This window comes from Macaca thibetana, chromosome 1, assembly GCF_024542745.1.
Source record: "Macaca thibetana thibetana isolate TM-01 chromosome 1, ASM2454274v1, whole genome shotgun sequence".
Classification (NCBI taxonomy): domain Eukaryota; kingdom Metazoa; phylum Chordata; class Mammalia; order Primates; family Cercopithecidae; genus Macaca; species Macaca thibetana.
In genome coordinates this window covers 138012595-138035678 of record NC_065578.1, presented here as the reverse complement: position 1 = coordinate 138035678, position 23084 = coordinate 138012595, and the positions used below count along the sequence as shown (strand labels likewise).

At 35.8% G+C, this 23084-nt stretch overlaps 1 protein-coding gene across 7 annotated transcripts in view; it reads left to right on the top strand.

The window, feature by feature from the left end:
* Nucleotides 1-23084, top strand: part of DNAH14 (dynein axonemal heavy chain 14) — a 506458-nt gene that overhangs the window by 227407 nt on the left and 255967 nt on the right. For 4 of the 7 annotated variants that reach the window (XM_050760305.1, XM_050760207.1, XM_050760178.1 and 1 more), the window contains one exon: nucleotides 16496-16627. The exons of the other annotated variants lie outside the window; for them this stretch is intronic. In XM_050760305.1, the coding sequence (XP_050616262.1) occupies nucleotides 16496-16627 (132 nt within the window). The remainder of the gene's footprint in view (nucleotides 1-16495; nucleotides 16628-23084) is intronic. 7 annotated transcript variants of the gene reach the window in all.

Sequence of the window (23084 nt, the reverse complement as noted above, 5' to 3'; positions counted from 1 at the left end):
TCGCCACACTGTTTTCTACAATGGTTGAACTAGTTTACAGTCCAAGCAACAGTGTAAAAGTGTTCCTATTTCTCCACATCCTCTCCTGCACCTGTTGTTTCCTGATTTTTTAATGATTGCCATTCTAACTGGTGTGAAGATGGTATCTCATTGTGGTTTTGATTAGCATTTCTCTGATGGCGAGTGATGATGAGCGTTTTTTCATGTGTCTGTTGGCCGTATGAATGTCTTCTTTTGAGAAGTGTCTGTTCATATCCTTTGCCCACTTTTTGATGGGGTTGTTTGTTTTTTTCTTGTAAATTTGATTGAGTCTTTTATAGGTCATGGATATTAGCCCTTTGTCAGATGAGTAGATTGCAAAAATTTTCTCCCATTCTGTAGGTTGCCTGTTCACTCTGATGGTAGTTTCTTTTGCTGTGCAGAAGCCCGTTAGTTTAATTAGATCCCATTTGTCAATTTTGGCTCCTGTTGCCGTTGCTTTTGGTGTTTTAGACGTGAAGTCCTTGCCCATGCCTATGTCCTGAATGATATTACCTAGGTTTTCTTGTAGGGATTTTATGGTTTTAGGTCTAACACTTAAGTCTCTAATCCATCTTGAATTAATTTTCGTATAAGGAATATGGAAAGGATCCAGTTTCAGCTTTCTACTTATGGCTAGCCAATTTTCCCAGCACCATTTATTAAATAGGGAATCCTTTCCCCATTTCTTGTTTTTGTCAGGTTTGTCAAAGGTCAGATGGCTGTAGATGTGTGGTATTATTTCTGAGGGCTCTGTTCTGTTCCATTGGTCTATATCTCTGTTTTGGTACCAGTACCATGCTGTTTTGGTTACTGTAGCCTTGTAGTATAGTTTGAAGTCAGATAGGATGATGCCACAAGCTTTGTTCTTTTGGCTTAGGATTGTCTTGACAATGCGGGGTCTTTTTTGGTTCTGTATGAACTTTAAAGCAGTTTTTTCCAATTCTGTGAAGAAAGTCATTGGTAGCTTAATGGGGATGGCATTGAATCTATAAATTACCTTGGGCAGTGTGGCCATTTTCACAATATTGATTCGTCCTATCCATGAGCATGGAATGTTCTTCCATTTGTTTGTGTCGTCTTTTATTTCACTGAGCAGTAGTTTGTAGTTCTCCTTGAAGAAGTCCTTTACATCCCTTGTAAGTTGGATTCCTAGGTATTTTATTCTCTTGGAAGCTATTGTGAATGGAAGTTCATTCATGATTTGACTGTCTGTTTGTCTGTTATTGGTGTATAGGAATGCTTGTGATTTTTGCACATTGATTTTGTATCCTGAGACTTTGCTGAAGTTGCGTATCAGCTTAAGTAGATTTTGGGCTGAGACAATGGGGTTTTCTATATATATAATCATGTCATCTGCAAAGAGGGACAATTTGACTTCTTCTTTTCCTAACTGAATACTCTTGATTTCTTTCTCTTGCCTGATTGCCCTAGCCAGAACTTCCAACACTGTGTTGAATAGGAGTGGTGAGAGAGGGCATCCCTGTCTTGTGCCAGTTTTCAAAGAGAATGCTTCCAGTTTTTGCCCATTCAGTATGATATTGGCTGTGCGTTTGTCATAAATAGCTCTTATTATTTTGAGATATGTTCCATCAATACCGAATTTATTGAGAGTTTTTAGCATGAAGGGCTGTTGAATTTTGTGAAAGGCCTTTTCTGCATCTATTGAGATAATCATGTGGTTTTTGTCTTTGATTCTGTTTATATGCTGGATTACGTTTATTGATTTGCGTATGTTGAACGAGCCTTGCATCCCAGGGATGAAGCCCACTTGATCATGGTGGATAAGCTTTTTGATGTGCTGCTGGATTTGGTTTCCCAGTATTTTATTGAGGATTTTTACATCAATGTTCATCAGGGATATTGATCTAAAATTCTCTTTTTTTGTTGTATCTCTGTCAGGCTTTGGTATCAGGATGATGTTGGCCTCATAAAATGAGTTAGGGAGGATTCCCTCTTTTTCTATTGATTGGAATAGTTTCAGAAGGAATGGTACCAACTCCTCCTTGTACCTCTGGTAGAATTCGGCTGTGAATCCATCTGGTCCTGGACTTGTTTTGGTTGGTAGGCTATTAATTATTGCCTCAATTTCAGAGCCTGCTATTGGTCTATTCAGGGATTCAACTTCTCCTGGTTTAGTCTTGGAAGAGTGTAAGTGTCCAGGAAATTATCCATTTCTTCTAGATTTTCTAGTTTATTTGCATAGACGTGTTTATAGTATTCTCTGATGGTAGATTGCATTTCTGTGGGGTCGGTGGTGATATCCCCTTTATCATTTTTTATTGCGTCTATTTGATTCTTCTGTCTTTTCTTCTTTATTAGTCTTGCTAGCAGTCTATCAATTTTGTTGATCTTTTCAAAAAACCAACTCCTGGATTCATTGATTTTTTGGAGGGTTTTTTGTGTCTCTATCTCCTTCAGTTCTGCTCTGATCTTAGTTATTTCTTGCCTTCTGCTAGCTTTCGAATGTGTTTGCTCTTGCTTCTCTAGTTCTTTTAATTGTGATGTTAGGGTGTCAGTTTTAGATCTTTCCAGCTTTCTCTTGTGGGCATTTAGTGCTATAAATTTCCCTCTACACACTGCTTTAAATGTGTCCCAGAGATTCTGGTATATTGTATCTTTGTTCTCATTGGTTTTGAAGAACATCTTTATTTCTGCCTTCATTTCGTTATGTACCCAATAGTCATTCAGGAGCAGGTTGTTCAGTTTCCATGTAGTTGAGCGGTTTTGATTGAGTTTCTTAGTCCTGAGTTCTAGTTTAATTGCACTGTGGTCTGAGAGACAGTTTGTTTTCATTTCTGTTCTTTTACATTTGCTGAGGAGTGCTTTACTTCCAACTATGTGGTCAATTTTGGAATAAGTGTGATGTGGTCCTGAGAAGAATGTATATTCTGTTGATTTGGGGTGGAGAGTTCTGTAGATGTCTATTAGGTCCACTTGGTGCAGAGTTGAGTTCAACTCCTGGATATCATTGTTAACTTTCTGTCTCGTTGATCTGTCTAATGTTGACAGTGGGGTGTTAAAGTCTCCCATTATTATTGTATGGGAGTCTAAGTCTCTTTGTAAGTCTCTAAGGACTTGCTTTATGAATCTGGGTGCTCCTGTATTGGGTGCATATATATTTAGGATAGTTAGCTCTTCCTGATGAATTGATCCCTTTACCATTATGGCCTTCTTTGTCTCTTTTGATCTTTGATAGTTTAAAGTCTGTTTTATCAGAGACTAGGATTGCAACCCTGCTTTTGTTTTTGTTTTCCATTTGCTTGGTAGATCTTCCTCCATCCCTTTATTTTGAGCCTGTGTGTGTCTCTGCATGTGAGATGGGTCTTGTGAATACAGCAAACTGATAGGTCTTGACTCTTTATCCAGTTTGCCAGTCTGTCTTTTAATTGGATCATTTTGTCCATTTACATTTAAGGTTAATATTGTTATGTGTGAACTTGATCCTGTCATTATGATATTAGCTGGTTATTTTGCTCGCTAGTTGATACAGTTTCTTCCTAGCATCAATGGACTTTAAGAAGACAGTTTTAATGCAGAAGACATTTTTAATGCAGTAAGAACTATCAGTTTTTTACTTTATGATTTGTATTTTTAGTCCTATTTTTAGAAATATTTTAACTCTATCTTTGAAAAGATATTTCCCATATATTTTTTCTAAAAGTTTTTTTTAGTTTTTCATTTATAATTGATATATAATAATTTTACATATTTACGGGGTACAGTATAATGTCTCAATGCATGCATACTTTGTATAATGGTTAAATCAGGGTAATTACCCATATCGATTGCTTTAAATGCTTATTATCTATTTGTGGTGACAACATCCAAAATCTTATCTTCTAGCTATTGTGAAATATACACTACTTTGTTGTTTTCTGTAGTCATCTTACTGTGTGATAAAACACCAGAACATATTCTTCCCAAATATGTGCATATTGACAAATGTCTCCTGGTACCCAACCCCAACCCTCCTCTGCCTCTAATAACCACTATTCTTTCTTCTTCTATGAAATGAACTTTATAAGATTCTACATACGATGAGATCATGCAGTGTTTGTTTTTCTGTGCCTGGCTGATTTCACTTAAAATAATCATCCATGTTGCTGCAGATGTCAGGATTTCATTTTTATGGCTAAATAATATTCCTGTGTGTGTATTTATGTATGTATATGTTACATATATGTACACATATATATGTGTATATGTTTGTGTGTATATATATATTTTCTTTATTCATCTGTAGAAGAACATTTAGGCTGATTCCATATCTTGTCTATTATAAATAGTGTTGCAGTAAACATGGGAATGCAGATGTCTCTTCAACATACTGATCCCATTTCTTTTGGATATATACCCAGTAATAGGACTGCTGGATCATATGGTAGTTCTATTTTTGCTTTTGTGAGGAACCTTCATACTGTTTTTCATAATGATTGTACTAATTTACATTTTCACCAACATTGTATAAGAGTTCCCTTTTCTCCACATCTTCACCAACATGTTATTTTTTGTTTTTCTGATAGTAGTCATTCTACTAGAGTGAGGTGATATCTCATTGTGGTTTTGATTTGCATTTCCCTGATGATTAGTGTTGTGAATATTTTTTCATATATCTGTTGATCATTTGTGTGGCTTCCTTTGAGAAATGTCTATTCAGGTTTTTTGCCCATTTTAAAATCAGATTAGTTTTTTTGCTACTGAGTTGAGTTCCTTATATATTATGGATATTAACCCTTTATAAGATACATAGTTTGCAAATACTCTTTTCCATTCAGTAACTTGTCTCTTCAATTCATTGTTTTCTTAGCTGTGCATAAGCTTTTTGGTTTCATGTAATCCCATTTGTCTATTTTCGCTTTTGTTGCATGTGCTTCTGAGGCCTTATTTTTAAAATTCTTGCCCACTCCAATTTCAGGAAGCATTTCTCCTATGTTTTCATCTAGTAGTTGCACTACTAGAAGTCTTCAGTCTGTTTAGAGTTGTAAGTCTTCAATCTGTTTAGAGTTGATTTTTGTTTAATATGGTGAGAGATAGGGGTCTAGTTTTTTTCTTTTCTTTGTGGCTATCCAATTTTCCCAGAATTGCTTATTCAATGCACTTATAGATGCAGATGTCTGTTTTTCTGCCCATACCTTGCCATTTGTGTTAGTATAGCTTAGTATTATATTTTGAAGTCAGGTGATGTGATGCTTTCAGCCATGTTCTTTTTGTTCAAGATTGCATGAGTTTGGGGTATTTTGCACTTATAGATGAATTTTAAGATTTTTTTCTATTTCTGTGAATAAAGTTATTGTTATTTTGACAGGGATTGATTGCACTGAACCTAAAGATCACTTTGGGCAATGTGGATGTGGACACTTTAACAATATTAATTCTTCCAATCCATGAACACAGGATACCTTTCCATTTATTTGTGTCGTCTTTACTTTCTTTAATAAGTGTTTTATAGATGATGATAGATGTTTTGTAGAGATCTTTCATGTTGTAGGTATTGCATATTTTTGTAGCTATTATAAATAGTATGCTCTCTTGGTTTCTTTCTCAGTCAGTGTAGCTACTGGCATATAGAAATGCTACTGATTTTTGTATGTTGATTTTGTATTCTGCAACCTTATTAAATTCATTTATTAGTTTTAAACGCTTTTTGGTGGAGTCTTTAGTACTTTCTGTATAGATGATCATGTCGTCTGTAAATAGGACAGCTTAAATTCCTCCTTTCTAATTTGGATCCTTTTTATCCTTTCTCATGCCTAATTGCTCTGGCTAGAACTTCAGGTAATATTTTGAGGAAAAGCAGTGAAAGTGAGCATCCTCATCTTGTCCCAGATCTTAGAAGAAAGGCTTTCAACGTTTCCCTGTTCAGTATGATGTTAGCTGTGGGTTTGTCATATATTGGCTTTATTGTGTTGATGTATGTCCCTTCTATGCCCAGTTTGTTTAAGGTTTTTTTTTTTTATTATAAAGGTATGCTGATTTTTACAAATGCTTTTTAAGCATCTGTAGTAATGATAATGTGGTATTTGTCCCTGATTTTGTTAATGAGATATATCATGTTTACTGTTTTGCATATGTTGAACAATCCTTGCATTGCTGGGATGAATCCCACTTGATCATGGTGAATGATCTTTTTAATGTCTTGTTAAATTCAGTTTGCTAGTATTACATTCCGAATTTTTGCAACTATGTTCATCGAGGATATTAGTCAGTGGTTTCCTTTTTTGTTGTGTTCTTGTCTGGTGTTGATATCAGAGTAATGCCAGCTTCATAGAACACATTGGGAATCATTTTCTTGAAGAGTCTGAGTAGAATTGGTATTAGTTCTTCTTTAAATGATTGGTAGAATTCAGCAGTGAAGCCATCACATCCTGGGCTTTTCTTTGATGGAAAACTCTTTATTACTCATTATTGACCTGCGTAGGTTTTCTTTTCTTCATAATTCAATCTTGATAAGTTATATGTGTCCAGGAATATATCCATTTCTTCTAGGTTTTCTAATTTGTTGGGATGTAGTTGTTCATAGTAGTCTTTTATGATCCTTTGTATTTCTGTGTTATCAGCTATAATGTCTCCTTTTTCTTCTCTGATTTTATTTATTTGAGTCTTTTATTGTTAGTCTAGTGAAAGATTTGTTGATTTTTAAAAATCTTTTCAGTAAAGAAGGTGTTTGTTTTATTGATCTTTTGTATTTTTTCCTCCCTATTCTCTCATCTTTATTTTTTTTTCTTCTCATTTGGGTTTTGATTGTTCTTATTTTTCTAGTTTCTTGAGGTGTAAGTGTTGATTTTGGATCTTTTTACTTTTTTGATGTAGATGTTTATTGCTATAAACTTCCTTCTTTTTTTTTTTTTTTTTTTTTTTTTGAGATGAAGTCTTGCTCTGTCCCCCAAGCTAGAGTGCAGTGGTGCAATCTCAGCTCACTTCTGAGACTTAGTTAGTAAGACTCACAGGATCTGATGGTTATTATTTTCCTGCACAAGCTGTGTACCTCCAGGGTTCAAGCGATTCTCCTGCCTCAGCCTCCTGAGTAGCTGGAACTACAGGCACCCACTGTGCCCAGCTAATTTTTGTATTTTTAGTACAGACAGGGCTTTACTATGTTGCCTAGACTGGTCTTGAACTCCTGACCTCGTGATCCACCCACCTCAGACTCCTGAAGTGCTGGGATTACAGGCGTGAGCCACCACACCCAGCCAAACTTCCTTCTTAAAGGAAGGGATGCACTATGTTTATCCAACTTCCTTCCTTCCCTGCTTTTGCTATATCCTCTTGGTTTGGGTATGTGGTGTTTCCATTTTCATTTGTCTCAAGGAATTTTTAAAATTATTTTTTAATTTTTTTCATTGACCCATTGGTCGTACATGAGCACGTTAATTTCCACATATTTGTAGTTTCCAAAGTTCGTCCTGTTACTGATTGTTAGTTTTAATTCATTGTTCTCAGAAAAGATACTTGATAGGATCTCCATTTTTAAAAAATTGTGAAGACTTGTTTTGTGGCTTAATATATGGTTTGTCTTTGAAAATGTTCCATGTGCTGTTAAAAATAATGTCTATGTTATATCTGTTGGGTGAAATATTCTGTTAGGTTCATTTGATCTAGAGTGCAGTTTAACTCCTATGTTTATTTATTTTCTGTCTATATGAATTATCCATTGATGACAGTTGCGTGTTGAAATCTCCTACTATTATTGTATAATATGGTTTGGCTGTGTCCCAACCCAAATCTCATCTTGAATTCCCACATGTTGTGGGAGGTAAATGAATTATGGGGGCAGGTCTTTCCTGTGCTGTTCTCATGATAGTTAGTAAGTCTCATGGGATCTGATGGTTATTATAATGGGGAGTTTTCTTGCACAAGCTCTTTTTGCTTACTGCCATCCCATGTAAGAGGTAACTTGCTCTTTCTTGCCATCTGCCATTGTTGTGAGGCTTCCCCAGCCATGTGGAACTGTAAGTTCAATTAAACCTCTTTCTTTTATAAATTGCCCAGTCTTGGGTGTGTCTTTATCAGCAGCATGAAAACAGCTAATGCAGTAAGTTGGTACCAGTAGAGTGGGGTGTTGTTGAAAAGATACCTGAAAATGTGGAAGCGACTTTGGAACTGGGTAACAGGCAGAGATTGGAACAGTTTGGAGGGCTCAGAAGAAGACAGGAAAATGTGGGAAAGTTTGGAACTTCCTAGAGACTTGTTGAATGGCTTTGACCAAAAGCCTGATAGCAATATGAAAAATAAGGTCCAAACTGAGGTGGTTTCAAATAGAGATGAGGAACTTGTTGGGAACTGGAGTAAAGATGACTCTTGTTATGTTTTAACAAAGAGACTGGAAGCATTTTGCCCCTGCCCTTGAGATTTGTGGAACTTTGAACTTGAGAAAAATGATTTAGGGTATCTGGCGGAAGAAATTTCTAAGCAGCAAAGCATTCAAGAGCTGATTTGGGTGCTGTTTAAAGGCATTCCATTTCATAAGGGAAGCAGAGCATAAAAGTTTGGAAAATTTGCAGCCTGACAATACAATAGAAAAGAAAATCTCATTTTCTGAGGAGAAATCCAAGCCAGCTGCAGAAATTTGCGTAAGTATGGGGATCCACATGTTAATCCCCAAGACACTGGGGAAAATGTCTCCAGGGCATGTCAGAGGTCTTCATGGCAGCACTTCCCATCACAGGCCTGGAGGCCTAGGAAGAAGAAATGGTTTCATGGGCCAGACCCAGGGTCCCTGTGCTGTGTGCAGCCTGAAAGAGGACAACATAGAGCTCCAGCCATGGCTTCAGAGGGTGCAAGCCTCAAGCCTTAGCAGCTTCCATGTGGTGTTGTACCTACAAGTGCACAGAAGTCCGGAACTGGGGTTTGGGAACCTCTGCTTAGATTTCAGAGGATGTATGGAAATGCCTGGATGTCCAGGCAGAAGTTTTCTGCAGTGGTGGGGCTCTCATGGAGAACCTCTGCTAGGGTGGTACAGAAGGGAAATGTGGGGTCAAAGCCCCCACACAGAGTCTTCTGGGGCACCATCTAGTGGAGCTGTTAGAAAAGGGCCACCATCTTCCAGAACCCAGAATGATAGATCCACTGACAGCTTGCACTGTGCACCTGGAAAAGCCATAGACGCTCAATGTTAGCCAATGAAAACAGCCAGGAAAGAGGCTGTACCCTGCAAAGCCACAGGGGCAGAGCTGTCTAAGACGAGCAGAACCCACCTCTTGCATCAACATGATCTGGACGTGAGATGTGAAGTCAAAGGAGATCATTTTGGAGCTTTAAGATTTGACTGCCCTGCTGCATTTTGTACTTACATGAGGCCTGTAGCTCCTTTGTTTTGGCCAATGTCTCCCATTTGGAATGGCTGTGTATTAGTCTGTTTTCATGCTGCTGATAAAGACAGACCCAAGACTGGGAAGAAAAAGAGGTTTCATTGGATTTACAGTTCCACATGGCTGGGGTGGCCTCAGAACCATGGAGGGAGGCAAAAGGCACTTCTTATATGGTGGTGGCAAGAGCAAAATGAGGAAGAAAAAGTGGAAACACCTGATAAACCCATCAGATCTCATGAGACTTAATTCACTATCACAGGAATAGCAGGGGAAAGACCAGCCCCCATGATTCAATTGCCTCTTCTGGGTCCCTCCCACAACACATGGGATTTCTGGGAGATATAATTCAAGTTGAGATTTGGGTGGGACACAGCCAAATTATATCAGGCTATGTTTATCCAATGCCTGTACCCCCGTTTGTATCTAGGGAGTAACTAACTTGCTTTTGATTTTACAAGCCCATAGGAAGAAGAGACTTGCCTTGTCTCAGATGAGACTTTGGACTGTGAACTTTTGAGTTAATGCTGAAATGAGTTAAGACTTTGGGGGACCTTTGGGAAGGCATGACTGGTTTTGAAATTTGAGGACATGAGATTTGGGAGGGACCAGGGGTGGAATGATGTGGTTTGGCTGTGTCCCCACCCATATCTCATCTTGAATTCCCATGTGTTGTGGGAGGGACCCAGTAGGAGGTAATTGAATTATGGATCAAGTCTTTCCCATGCTGTTCTTATGATAGTAAGTCTCGTGAGATCTGATGGTTATTACAAGGGGAAGTTTTCCTGCTCAAGCTCTTTTTGCCTGCTGCCATCCATATAAGGTGTGACTTGCTTCTCCTTGCCTTCTGCCATGATTGTGAGGCTTCCCCAGCCACATGGAACTGTAAAGTCCAATTGAACCTCTTCCTTTTGTAAATTATCCAGTCTTGGATATGTCCTAATTAACAGTGTGATAACAGACTAATACATCATATTGCAGTCAATCTCTCCCTTTAGATCTGTTAATATTTGCTTTATATAATTAGATGATCCAGTGTTGAGTGCATAGATATTTACAATTATTATATTATCTTGTTGTGTTGACACTTTTATCATTATATAATGTCCTTTTTCTCTTTTTACAGTTTTTGACTTAAAATCTATTTTATCTGTATAAGTATTGCTATTCCTGCTGTTTTTGGTTTCCATTTGCATGGAATATCTTTTTCTATGCATTGACTTTCAGTCTATATGTGTCTTTATAGGGGACATGAGTTTCCTGCAGGCAGCTTATAGTTGAGTCTTGTTTTATTTAATCTATTTAGCCCCTCTGTCTTTTAATTGGAGAATTTAGTTCATTTACATTCAGGGTTATTATTGATGTGTAAGAACTTGCTACTGCCATTTTGTTACTTATTTTCTGGTTGTTTTTGTAACTCCTCTTTTCCTTTCTTCTTTTCTTACAATGAAAAGAAACAAACTAAACTATAAATCTCCATATTATAATTCCATCTTCCCCACCTTTCAACTTGTGGATATCTCCATTTACATCTTTTTATACTGTCTATCTCACAATAAATTGTTTTAGTTATTGTTTTTGACATTTTTCTCTTTTAGTCTTCATATTAAAGACATGAATATTTTACACACCACAATTACAGTATTAGGTAATGTGAATTTTGGTATACCTGCTTTTATCAGTGAGCTTTACACCTTCAAATTTCTCTTGTTACATGTTATCATAATTTTCCTTCAGATTGAAGAGCTCCTTTTAGCATTTCTTGTAAGACAGGTCTTATGGTGATGAATCCCCTCAGCTGTTGCATGTCTGAGTAAGTTTTCTAACTCTCCTTCATGTTAGAAGAATGGGTTTTCTGGCTAAAGTATTCTCAGTTGGCAGTTTTTTTCTGTCAGGACTTCAAATATATGATCCCACTGTCTCTGGCCTCTAAGGTTTCCAATGAAAAGTCTGCTGCCAGATGTATCAGGACCCCTTTAAGTGTTACTTGCTTCTTTCTCTTTCTGCTTTTGGGATCCTCTCCTGTCCTTGATCTTTCAGAGTTTATTATATGCCTTGGAGTAGTCTTATTTGAGTTAAATCTGCTTGGTGATCTTTGATCTTTCTGTATCTGGATATTTATATCATTCTCTACATTTGTAAAGTTTTCTGTTATTATTTCTTGATATAAGCATTCTACCCCTTTTTCTTTCTCACTCTCTCTCTTGAAGGCTAGTGACTTTTATATATGCTCTTTTGATGCTATTCCACAGATGTCATGAGCATCCTTCAATTTCATTCTTGTCTGTTACTCTACTCTCACTGTGTGTCTTAGTCTGTTTTGTGTTGCTGTAAAGAAATATCTGAGGCTGAGTAAATTATAAAGAAAAGAGGTTTATTTGGTTCATAATTCTGATGACTGAAAAGTTCAAGATTTGGCACCTGGTGAGGGCCTCTGGCTGCTTCCACGCATGACAGAAAGTGAAAGGGAGCTGCCATGTGTAGATATAACATGGCAAGACAGGAAACAAGAGAGAGATGGGCAAGATGCCAGGCTTTTTTTAATAACCAACTCTTGAAGGAACTGTAATAGGGAAGGCATTAATCTATTCATAAAGGATCCTCTACAAGATATAAATACTTCTTATTAGGCCCCATCTCCATCAGACATCAAATTTCAACATGAGTTATGAAGGTGACAAATATTCAAACTGTACCACTGAATACTTTCAAATCGCCTGTCTTTGAGCTCACTTTTGTTCTGATGGATCTGCTCTACTGTTAAGACCCTCTAATGCATTATTTTAAAGTAAGTTTTTATTCTAGACCTACAGGGTACATATACAGGTTTGTTACATGGTTATATTGTGTGATGCTAAGGTTTGGGCTTCTATTTATTCCATTATCCAGATAGTGAACATAGCACACAATAGGAATTTTTTCAACCCTTGCTCCCTTCCCTTCCTCCCTCCTTCTGGAGTCCCTAATGTCTGTTGTTACCAACTTTCTGCCCATGTGTACTTAAGATTTACCTGTTACTTATATGTGAGAACTTGTGATATTTGGTTTTCCGTTTCAGTGCTAATTTGTATAAGATAATAGCCTCCAACTGCATCCATGTTGCTACAAAGGACTTGATTTCATTCTTTTTTATGGATGCATAGTATTTTATGGTGTATATTTGTGACATTTTCTTGATCCAATCCACTGTTAATGGGCACCTAGGTTGATTTCGTGTCTTTGCTACTATGAATAGTGCTGCAGTGAACATATGAATGTAGATACCTTTTTGGAATAATGATTAATTTTTCTTTGGGTACATACCCTGTAATAAGATTGCTGGGGCAAATGGTAGTTCTATTTTTAGTTCTTTGAGACATCGCCAAACTGCTTTCCACAGTGACTGAACTAATTTACATTCTCACCAACAGTGTATAAGTATGCCCTTTTCTCTACAGCATCACCAGCGTATGTTTTTATTTTGCTTTTTAGTAGCAGTAGCAGCCATTCTAATTAATGTGAAACCAATTCATTGTGGTTTTGATTTCCTTTCTCTGATAATTAGTGATATGAGCATTTTTTCATATGTTTATTGGCCTCTTATATGTCTTCTTTTGAGAAGTGTCTGTTCATCTCCTTTGCCCACTTTCTAAAGGAGTTATTTATTTATTTATTTGTTTGTTTGCTTGCTGAATTCTTTAAGTTGCTTATAGATTTTGGATACTGGACCTTTGTCAGATGCATAGTTTACAGTTATCTCCTCCCACTGCTTATTTTTGTCAGTTTTGTTGAAGATCAGATGGTTGTAGATACGTGGCTTTATTTCTCGATTTTCTATTCTGTCCTGTCATTCAGATAAATAAACCAAAAGAACAAAATATAGAAGAAATCGCTGGGTGTGGTGGCGCATGCCTGAAACTCCAGCACTTTGGGAGGCCGAGGCAGGTGGATCACTTGAGGTCAGTGGTTTGAGACCACCCTGGCCAACATGGTGAAACCCTGTCTCTACTAAAAAAATAAAAACACAAAAAGAATTAGCTAGGAATGACAGCATATGCCTGTAATCCCAGCTATCTGAGAGCTGAGGTAGGAGAATTGCTTGAACCCTGGAGGCAGAGGTTGCAGTGAACCAAGATCGCACCATTGCACTCTAGCCTGGGCAACAGGGTGAGATTTCATCTCATAAAATAAAATAAAAAGAAATTAATTAAGAAATTAACCTTATTAAATGTGGACACTTCATACATGATAGAAGTAGCAAACCAGTAAGGAATAGTCTTGGAAAAATGGTTATTCACATAGGGAAATATAGATCATCAACTGGCATCTTAAAAAAAATCCAGACAATTTAAAAATGGGAAATGTGAATATCTAAAACTTTTAGGGAGGATAAGATAGAGCCAGATGGTGGAATAGAACCTTCAAGGACTCATACCCTTGAAATAACATCAAATTGGACAACTATCCACACAAGAAAATGGCTTCACAAGAGCTAAGTAATTAGGTAAGAGATCAGAGTACCTAATTTTACCATAAAAACAGAAAAGACACATTGAAAAAAGTAGAAAGAACAGTCTCACACTGCCTACACTAGCCCTACCCCAACCCCAGACAGCACAGAGCCCAGGGAAAGATTCTGTCCACTTGAGAGAGAGAGAGAGAGGAAAGTGTGTGAGACTTTGCATTTAGTACTGGCCCTGCCACAATAAAAGACAACACTAGGCATAACACCATGGCCCCTGATTCCAGGCTGGTGACCATGAAGAGAGTATTTAGACTCACTGTGGACCAGAAAGGAATCTGTCATCCCAGTGGGAGAAACTCAAGTCCTGACGCAATTCACCCTTGGCTGACTGAAGTGGGCTCAGGTCCCGAATAAAATTCTGTCGTAGGCAGTCCATAGTACAACAGTCCTTGGGTGATGTCAATGCTGTACTGATCTGTGAGGCTGGGAGCTTTGGGTGTGGCCCTGCATGATATCAACTGCAGCAGCTATGCAGAGCCCATGTCTCTCTTTTCCCAGCTCCAGGCAGTGCAGTGTGAAGGGAGACTCCTTCCACTTAGAAGGAGAGGAAAGGATGCAGGGGACTTTGCCTTGGAACCTAGTACTAGCTCTGCCACTGTAAACTAGAGTACCAGAAGAGCCTTGTGGACCCTGATTCCAGGCAGATACTCCTGAACAGTATTTCTAGACCCAATCTAGGCCAGAAGGGAATCACCTGCCTTGGTAGGATGGATCAGAGTCCTGGCCAGCATCATTACTGGCTAACTAAAGTGGCCTCAGGCAATGAATAAATATCAATGGCAGGTAGGCAGTGGTGGCTGCAGTCCTTGGGCAAGCCCCAGTGCTGCAAAGGTCTAGAAGCCACGGGTAGTGTGGTACCAGCTCTAGGATGTGACAAAAAAGGTATTAAGAGGAAAGTTTACAGCGCTGAATGCCTACATTAAGAAGTTAGAAAGATCTCAAATTAGCAATCTAGCATTGCATCCAATTGAACTATAAAAACAAGAACAAACTAATCCCAAAGCTAGTAGAAGAAAAGAAATAACTAAAATCAGAGCAGAACTGAAGAAAATTGAGAGATTGAGACCCAAACATCTACACAAAGGATCAATGAAACCAAAAGTTGGTTTTTTGAAAGGACAAACAAGATCAATAGACCACTAGCTAGATTAACAAAAAAAAAAAGGAAGATCCAAGTAAGTACAATCAGAAATAACAAAAGTGATGTTATAAGCTACCCTACAGAAATACAAAAGATCCTCAAAGACTATTATGAACACTTCTATTTACACAAAATAGAAAATCTAGAGGAAATGGTTGAATTTCTAGAAACAAACAACCTCCCAAGATTCAATCAGGAAGAAACTGAAACCTGAAAAGGTCAACAACACGTTCCAAAATTGAGTCTGTAACAAATAACCTACTAACCAAAAAAAGCCCTGGACCAGAAAGATTCACAGTCAAATTCTACCAGATGTACAAAGAAGAGCTAATACCAATCTTAATGAAATTATTCAAATAAAAAATCAAGTAGGGATTACTCCCAAAGTCATTATATAAAATCAGTATAATATGACAATGACAAAAGAAAACTACAGACCAATATCTTTGATGAACATAGATGCAAAAATCCTCAACAAAATACTAGCAAACTAAATCCAGCAGGACATCAAAAAACATGAATTCACCATGATCAAGAAGCCTTGATTCCTGGGATGCAAAGTTGGTTCAACATATGCAAATCAATGAATGTGATTCACCACATAAACAGAATTAAAAACCATATGATTGGCTGGGCACAGTGGCTCACACCTGCAATTCCAAGACTTTGGGAGGCAGAGTTGAGTGGATCGCTGGAGCCTAGGAGTTCAAGACTAACCTGGCCAACGTGGGAAACCCCATCTCTACTAAAAATACAATAATTAGCCAGCTGTGGTGGCATGCACCTGTAGTTCCACATACTCAGGAGGCTGAGGCATGAGAATCGCTTGAACCTGGAAAGCAGAGGTTGCAGGGAACCCAGATTGTACCACTGCACACCATCCTGGGCAGCAGAGCAAGACTCTGTCTCAAAGAAAAAAAAAAAAAAGCAAAACATATGATTGTCTCAGTAGATGCAGAAAAAGCATTTGATAAAATCCAACATCCCTTTTTTGATAAAAACTCTCGACAAACTAGTCATCAAAGGAACATACCTTAAAAAAAATTAAAAAAGAGCCATATTGAATAGGTGGAAACTAAAAGCATTCCCCTTAAGAATTAGAATACGACAAGAATGCCCACTCACACCACTCTTAGGCAACACAGTACGGGAAGTCCTAGGCGGAACAACCAGATAAAAGAAAGAAATAAAAAACACCCAAATAGGAAAAGAGGAAGTTAAATTATGCCTCTTCGCTGATGGTATGACTCTGTACCTATTATTAAAATAAAATAAAAATAAAAATAAACATAGCCAAGAGACTCCTAAATCTGGTGAACAACTTCAGCAAAGTTTCAGGACACAAAATCAATGTAAAAGTAGCATTTCTATACACAAATAACATTCATGTTGAGAGCCAAATAAAGAATACAGATTCATTTATTATAGCCACAAAAAAATAAAATAGTTATTGGATGTAGAGATATATTTGTAAATAAACTTAAAATCATTAATGAATGAATAAATCTGTAAATTTTGTTTTAGGTTTGTGTTGGTGTGATGTTAGTGGGCCCAACAGGTGGAGGAAAGACAACAGTCAGAAAAATTTTGGAAAAAGCATTAACACTATTACCAATTGCAGACTTATCAGTTGCAGAAAGAAAATCTGCTTCAAAGGTAAATGTTCTGTTAAATAAAATGTTTCTGTATTTGTTCATATCTTATTTTACCTTTAATTAATATTTTATGTTCTCTTTATATTGGTATTTTCATTACTTATTAAACTTATTGCTAGGAATTTTGTAGTTAAGAATCATAGTGAGTGGGGTTTTAACTTAAATCTCAAACTGATTGTTACTAGTTTAAAGAAACTGTTGTATATTTATTTTGTATCTAGGCACCTTAATAAATGAAGTTTTAATTTCTTATTGTGTTTAGGTATCAATTGAATTATCTCCAAATGAAAATAATTTTGTCTCTTCTTGAATATTTATATAACTTCTATTCTCATCTTAATGAATTAACTTTCCAAGACAATGTTAACTATAATATTTGTTCCTTACTTTATCTGGAATGTATTTAATATTTATGCATTTAATATGATATTTGACCTTGGTCGCTGATAAATATTCCTTTTCACACTTGGGAACTTTCTTTTCCCATTACACTTTGGTTTATTTGGCTGTTACAATTTATTAAATTATTTTCAGCATCTATTTCTTAAATCTTTTAACTGATTAATGTAATAAACTATGTTGATTTATTAATGTTAACTTGTCTTTGAATTCCTTGCATAGTGCCTACTTAGTCATGATATATTTTTATTCAATATAAAGTCAGACTCCACTAAATAGTATGTACTTCAATTACTTAGTTAGTGATTTATTGTTGGTAACATATTCCAAAAATTTAGAAATTCAGATTATTGGTTATGTGGATTTTTTTTCAGTTAGTGGGAAATACCCTGCTTCAAGATGATACACGTAGTAGTTTATACTCTTTTCTCTTTTCCCTTCATGCAAATTTTCCTTCCTGAAAGATCTCAATTAGTTCTTACACAGTTATAACTAATAAGAGGCGAATTATCACAGCAATAATAATAATAACTAATACGTATGGACTACCTAAAAAGGTCCAAGCAGAGTGCTAAAACACTTTTGCTTGAATTATCTTTAATTCTCACAACAACAGTGAAGACAGTAATTCGCTTTATTTAAAACGGTTTTTTAATTCCAAAAATAGTATGTATTATTGTGAGAAATTTGGAATATAAAATGTGAAGGAATAATCACCTAGAATAATAATACAGTAAAATGTGAAAACGGTAACATGTGAAAACATATTACTGTATTAGCTTTGATTATTTATTCTACACTAAATGTATTTTGAAATAACTGAGATAGTACCATGTATAATAAATCTTAGTTTTTCCAACCTTGGAATTTTCACCTAATGTTATATGCTGAGAATTAACCTCATGACATTAAACATTTCTGACAAGTATCCCAGTTACTGTATTCTGTATATATGACTATACTATAATTTATTTAATGATTCTCACATGTTTAATAGTTTTAAATTTTTGTTTTTTAAAGATATAATTGTAATAAACATACTTAAGAATGGTGGTAGGACCTGAGGTAATGGAATTATTTTGGTCATCCTTAGTTTATGACTTTCTTCTTATTGGTCTGTTCAAGACCTTCTCTTTATTTTAGAGTAGTTTTGTTTAATTTATTTACCTTATTTCCTTATCTTTCTTTTTCCTCCTTATCATAGGAACCCTCCTCGCTATATGCCTTTAGATATGTGTGTGTACTTAAAAATTTGATACCCAGTAATGTAATTGCTGGTTGGCAGGGTATAACTTCACCATGTACTGCCAGGTAAAATTCACACACATTAGATAAACCATTTTAAAGTGTACATTTTGGTGACATTTAATGCATTCACAGTGTTATGCAATTACTACCTCTCTCTAATTTCCAAATATTTTTATCACCCCAGGAAAACACCCCTTTCTCATTAAGAAATCACCCCCTATTCTCCTATCTTCCCATTCCCTGGAAGCCACTAATTGGTTTTCTGTTTCTATAGGTTTGCCTATTTTGGCAGAGATGTATGTATAGATATATATATCTAGGTTGTTTCTGCCTTTTGATTGTAATGAATATTACTGTTGTAAACATTTGTGTACAAGTTGAGTAGACGTATGCTTTCATTTCCTTTGGATGTATACCTTGGAGTAGAATTGTTGGGTCATATGGTAATTCTGTGTTTAGCTTTTTGAGGAACCACCAAAGTGTTTTCCACGGTAACTACATCATTTTAAATTGCCATTAGCAATGTGTGAGGCTTTTTATTTCTCCATATCCTCACCAACATTTATTATTTCCCATGTTATTTTCCATTCTAGTGGATGTGAAGCAATATCTCATTGTAGTTTTGGTGTTGAATACCTTTTCATATGCTTATTGGCCATTTGTATATCTTCTCTGGAGACATGTCTGTTCATGTCTTTGTCCATTTTTAGATTATATTGTTGTCTTTTTGTTGTTCAGTTGTGAGAGTTCTTTATATGTTCTGGACACAAAACTCTTATCAGATTGTGATCTGCAAATATTTTTTTCCTGTTTTGTGAGATATCTTTTCCCTTTCTTGATGTGAAGTGTAGGGGTCCAACTTCATTCTTTTACGTAGGGATATCCAGCTCTTCCTGTACCATTTGTTAAAGTCTATTATTTTCCCCCACTAAATGGTCTTGGCATTTTTTTTTTTGAAAATCAGTTGGCCACAGATGTTTGGGTTTGTTTCTGGTCTCACAGTTCTATTACATTTTTCTGTATGTCTTTCCTTATACCTGAATATATATGTTGTGATTGCTATATGGTTTTATATAGTAGTCTCCCTGTATCCATGGTTTTACTTTGCACAGTTTCAGTTACTCATGGTCAACTGTGGTCCAAAAGCATTAAATGGAAAATTTCAGAAATAAACAATTAATAAGCTTTAAACACTACATTAAAATGCCCACATCATTCACCTTAGTTCATCGCTTTATATTGGCATTTTATCATATCATTATCACAGGAAGAGTGAGTACACTACAATAAGACATTTTGAGGGAAACAGAGATGACATTCATATCAGTTTTAAGTTATTACATATTGTTTTAATTGTTCTATTAATTATTGTTAACATCTTACTGTGCCTAATTTATAAAACTTTATCACAAGTATGTATCTATAGGGAAAAACATAATATATAAATGGTTCTGTAATATCTGTGGTTTCAGGCATCCACTAGGTGCCTTGGAATGTATCCCCTGTGGATAAAGAGGGATTACTGTAGTAAGTTTTGAAACTGAGAAGTGCAAGTTCTCCAGCTTTGTTTTTTGTTTTTTGGCTATTGGTTATTTGGGGCTCTATGCAATTCCATATGAATTTAAGGATTGGCTTTTCCATTTCTGCAGAAAAGGCCGTTGGAATTTTGATACGAATTGCGTTGATCCTGCAGATCATTTTGGTGAACACTACCATCTTAACAATAAAGTTTTCCAATTGATGAACACAGATGTCTTTCCATTTTTGTATCTTTGATTTCTTCTGCAAAGTTTTCTAGTTTTCAGTATATGAATCTTTCTCCTATCATTAAGTTTATTCCTAGGCATTTTATTCTTTGGAATCCTTGTCTTATTCCTGATTTCAGTCTTTCACCAATTGAGTACAGTGCTAACTGTTGAGTTTCATAAATACCCCTTATCATGTTAAGGAAGTTTACTTCTCTTCCCAGTTTTCTGAGTGTTTTTTTACCATGAAAAGGTGTGAAATTTTGTCAAATGCATTTTCTTTGCCTTTTGATATGATCATGTGGTTTCTTTCCTTCGTTTTACTATGATAGTGGGTTACATTGATTGATTTTCTTATGTTGAACTACCCTTGCATTCCTGGGATGAATCCCACTTGGTCAAGGTGCATAATCCTTTAAATGTGCTGTTGGATTCAGTTTGCTAGCATCTTTTTGAGGATTTTTGCATATATATTCTTAAGGGCTATTGGTCTGTAGTTTCCTTTTCTTGTGCCGTCTTTGGATATGGTATCATAGTAATGCTGACCTCATAGAATGTATTAGTGTTTCCTAGTTTTCTTTTCTTTTTGCAAGAGTTTGAGTAGGATTGGTGTTAATTCTTCTTTAAGTGTTTGGTGGAATTTACCTACCATTTGTAGTTGGACTGTTCTTTGTTGGAAGCTTTCGATTATTGAATCAAACTATTTGTTATGGATCTTTTGAGATTTTCTATTTCTTCAGTCAGTTTTGGTAATTTGTGTGTTTTTAGGAATTTGTCCATTTCATCTTGCTTGAAAAAATTTTGTTTTACTTTCGAACTGTGTATTTGAACTATTGTCTTTGGGTCTAAAGTCAGTCTCTTGTATGCAACATACATTTGGATCATGTTTTTGTTTCTTCATTATGCCAATTTCTTCTTTTAATTGGCAAACTTAATCTATCATTATGCCAATTTCTTCTTTTAATTGGCAAACTTAATCTATTTTATTTTGATTATTGATGATGGACTTTTGCCTTTTTGTGATTTTGTTCTATGTCTTGTATCTTTTTTGTTTCTCAATTCCTCCAAAATTGCCTTTTGTGTTTGATTTTTTTCTAATGTAACATTTGGATTCCTTCTTAATTTCCTTTTCATTTTTTACTCATTTTTAAATAGTTACCTGGGATATTGTAGTTAACATCTGTTAGGGTCTGAATTGTGTCCCCCTACCCAAAATTCATGTGTTAAATCTCCAACCCACAGCACCTCAGTTTGTGTCTCCCTTATTCATGGGGAATACATTTCATGACCCCCAGTGGATGCCTGGGACCACAGATAGTACTGAACCCTATATATACTTTGTTTTTTCCCATAAATATCTATGATGAAGTTTAATTTATAAATTTGACACAGTAAAAGATGAACAATGAATACTAATAATAGAAGAATTTTAAAAAATATGATGTAATAAAAATTATGTGAATGTGGTCTCTATCTCTCAAAATATCTTGTTGTACTGTACTCACCCTTCTTGTGTTCTGTCAATCTGATAACTGAGTTGTTACTGAGTGACTAATTAGCAGGTAGATTTAAGTCCCAGGTGGAACAGAGCAAGATGATGCAAGATTTCATGAAACTACTCAAAATAGCATGAAATTTAAAACTTACAAATTGTTTATTTCTAGAATTTTGCATTTAATATTTTTGGACTGCAGTTAACCACAGGTAAATGCAACTGCAGAATGTGAAACTATAGAAAAGGGAGGATTACAGTATATTTGGAGATACAATCTTTAAAGAGGTGATTAAGTTAAAATGAGGCTATTACAGCAGGCCCTAATCCAATTTGACTTGTGTACTTATAAGAAAAGGAAATTTACAAACACAAAGAGACATCAGAGGTGTGTGTATGCACAGAGAAAAGACCACATGAAGACACAGTGAGAAGGCAGTTATCGGCAAGTCAAGGAGTGAGGCCTTTGAAGAAATCAAACCTGCTATCAACTTGATCTTAGACTTTTACTCTTCAGAATTGTGAGAAAATAAATTTGTTGTTTAAGTTACCCAGGCTGTGGTATTTTGTTGTGGCAGCCCTAGCAAACACTTAACTACCAATCTGGTAGAACTGATACCAACTTAACTTCAATAGCAGACATTAATTCTGCTCCTTCCCAGCTCTGTTCCCTGCTTTATGTTGTTACAAACTGTATCTTTATATATTGTGTACCCATTAATATAGATTCATCATTATTGTTTATGCATTTTTTAATTATATAGATAAAAAGAGGAGTTACAAATTAAAAATTAAATAATAGTGGCTTTTATATTTACCTTAACTGTAGATCTTTATTTCTTCCTGTGAGTCTGAGTTTTTGTTTATTGTTTTTTTCATTTGAGCCTGAAGCATTTATCCCTTTATCCATTCCTTCAGCATTTTCAGTAGGGCAGGTTTCCCAGGGATGATTTATTTAGCTTCTGTTTATCTGAGAATGCCTTAGTTTGTCCCTCACTTTCATAGGATGGTTTAGCTGCATACAGAATTCTTGGTTGACAGTTTTGGTTTTTGGTTTGTTTGTTTTAGCACTTTGTATCATCCCATGCCTTCTGGCCTTTGTACTTTCTGATGAGAATTGACTTTTAATTTTGCTGAGGATCCCTTGTATTGCCTCTCTCCTGCTACTTTAAAGATTTTGCCTTTGGACATTAATAGTTTGATTATAATGTGTGGATATCTTTGTGTTTATTTTTTTTGGTGTTTCATGAGTTCTTGGATTTGTATTTTATATCTTTCATTAATTGAAAAATTTTGGGCCAGTATTTCTACCAACATTTTTTCTACTTTTTCTCTCTTTTCTTCTTCTGGAATTCCCATAATGTATAGATTGATATGTTTTATGGTTTTCCATAGGTCTCTTGGACTCTATTTTATTTATTTTTCTTCTCTTGAAATGGGTAATTTCAGCTTCCTTATCTTCAGGTTTGCTCATTCTTTTTTCTATCTGCTCAAATCTGCTATTGAATGCCACTGTTGATTTTTTATTTCAACTATTTTATTTTTCAGCTCTATAAACTCTATTTAGTTCCCTT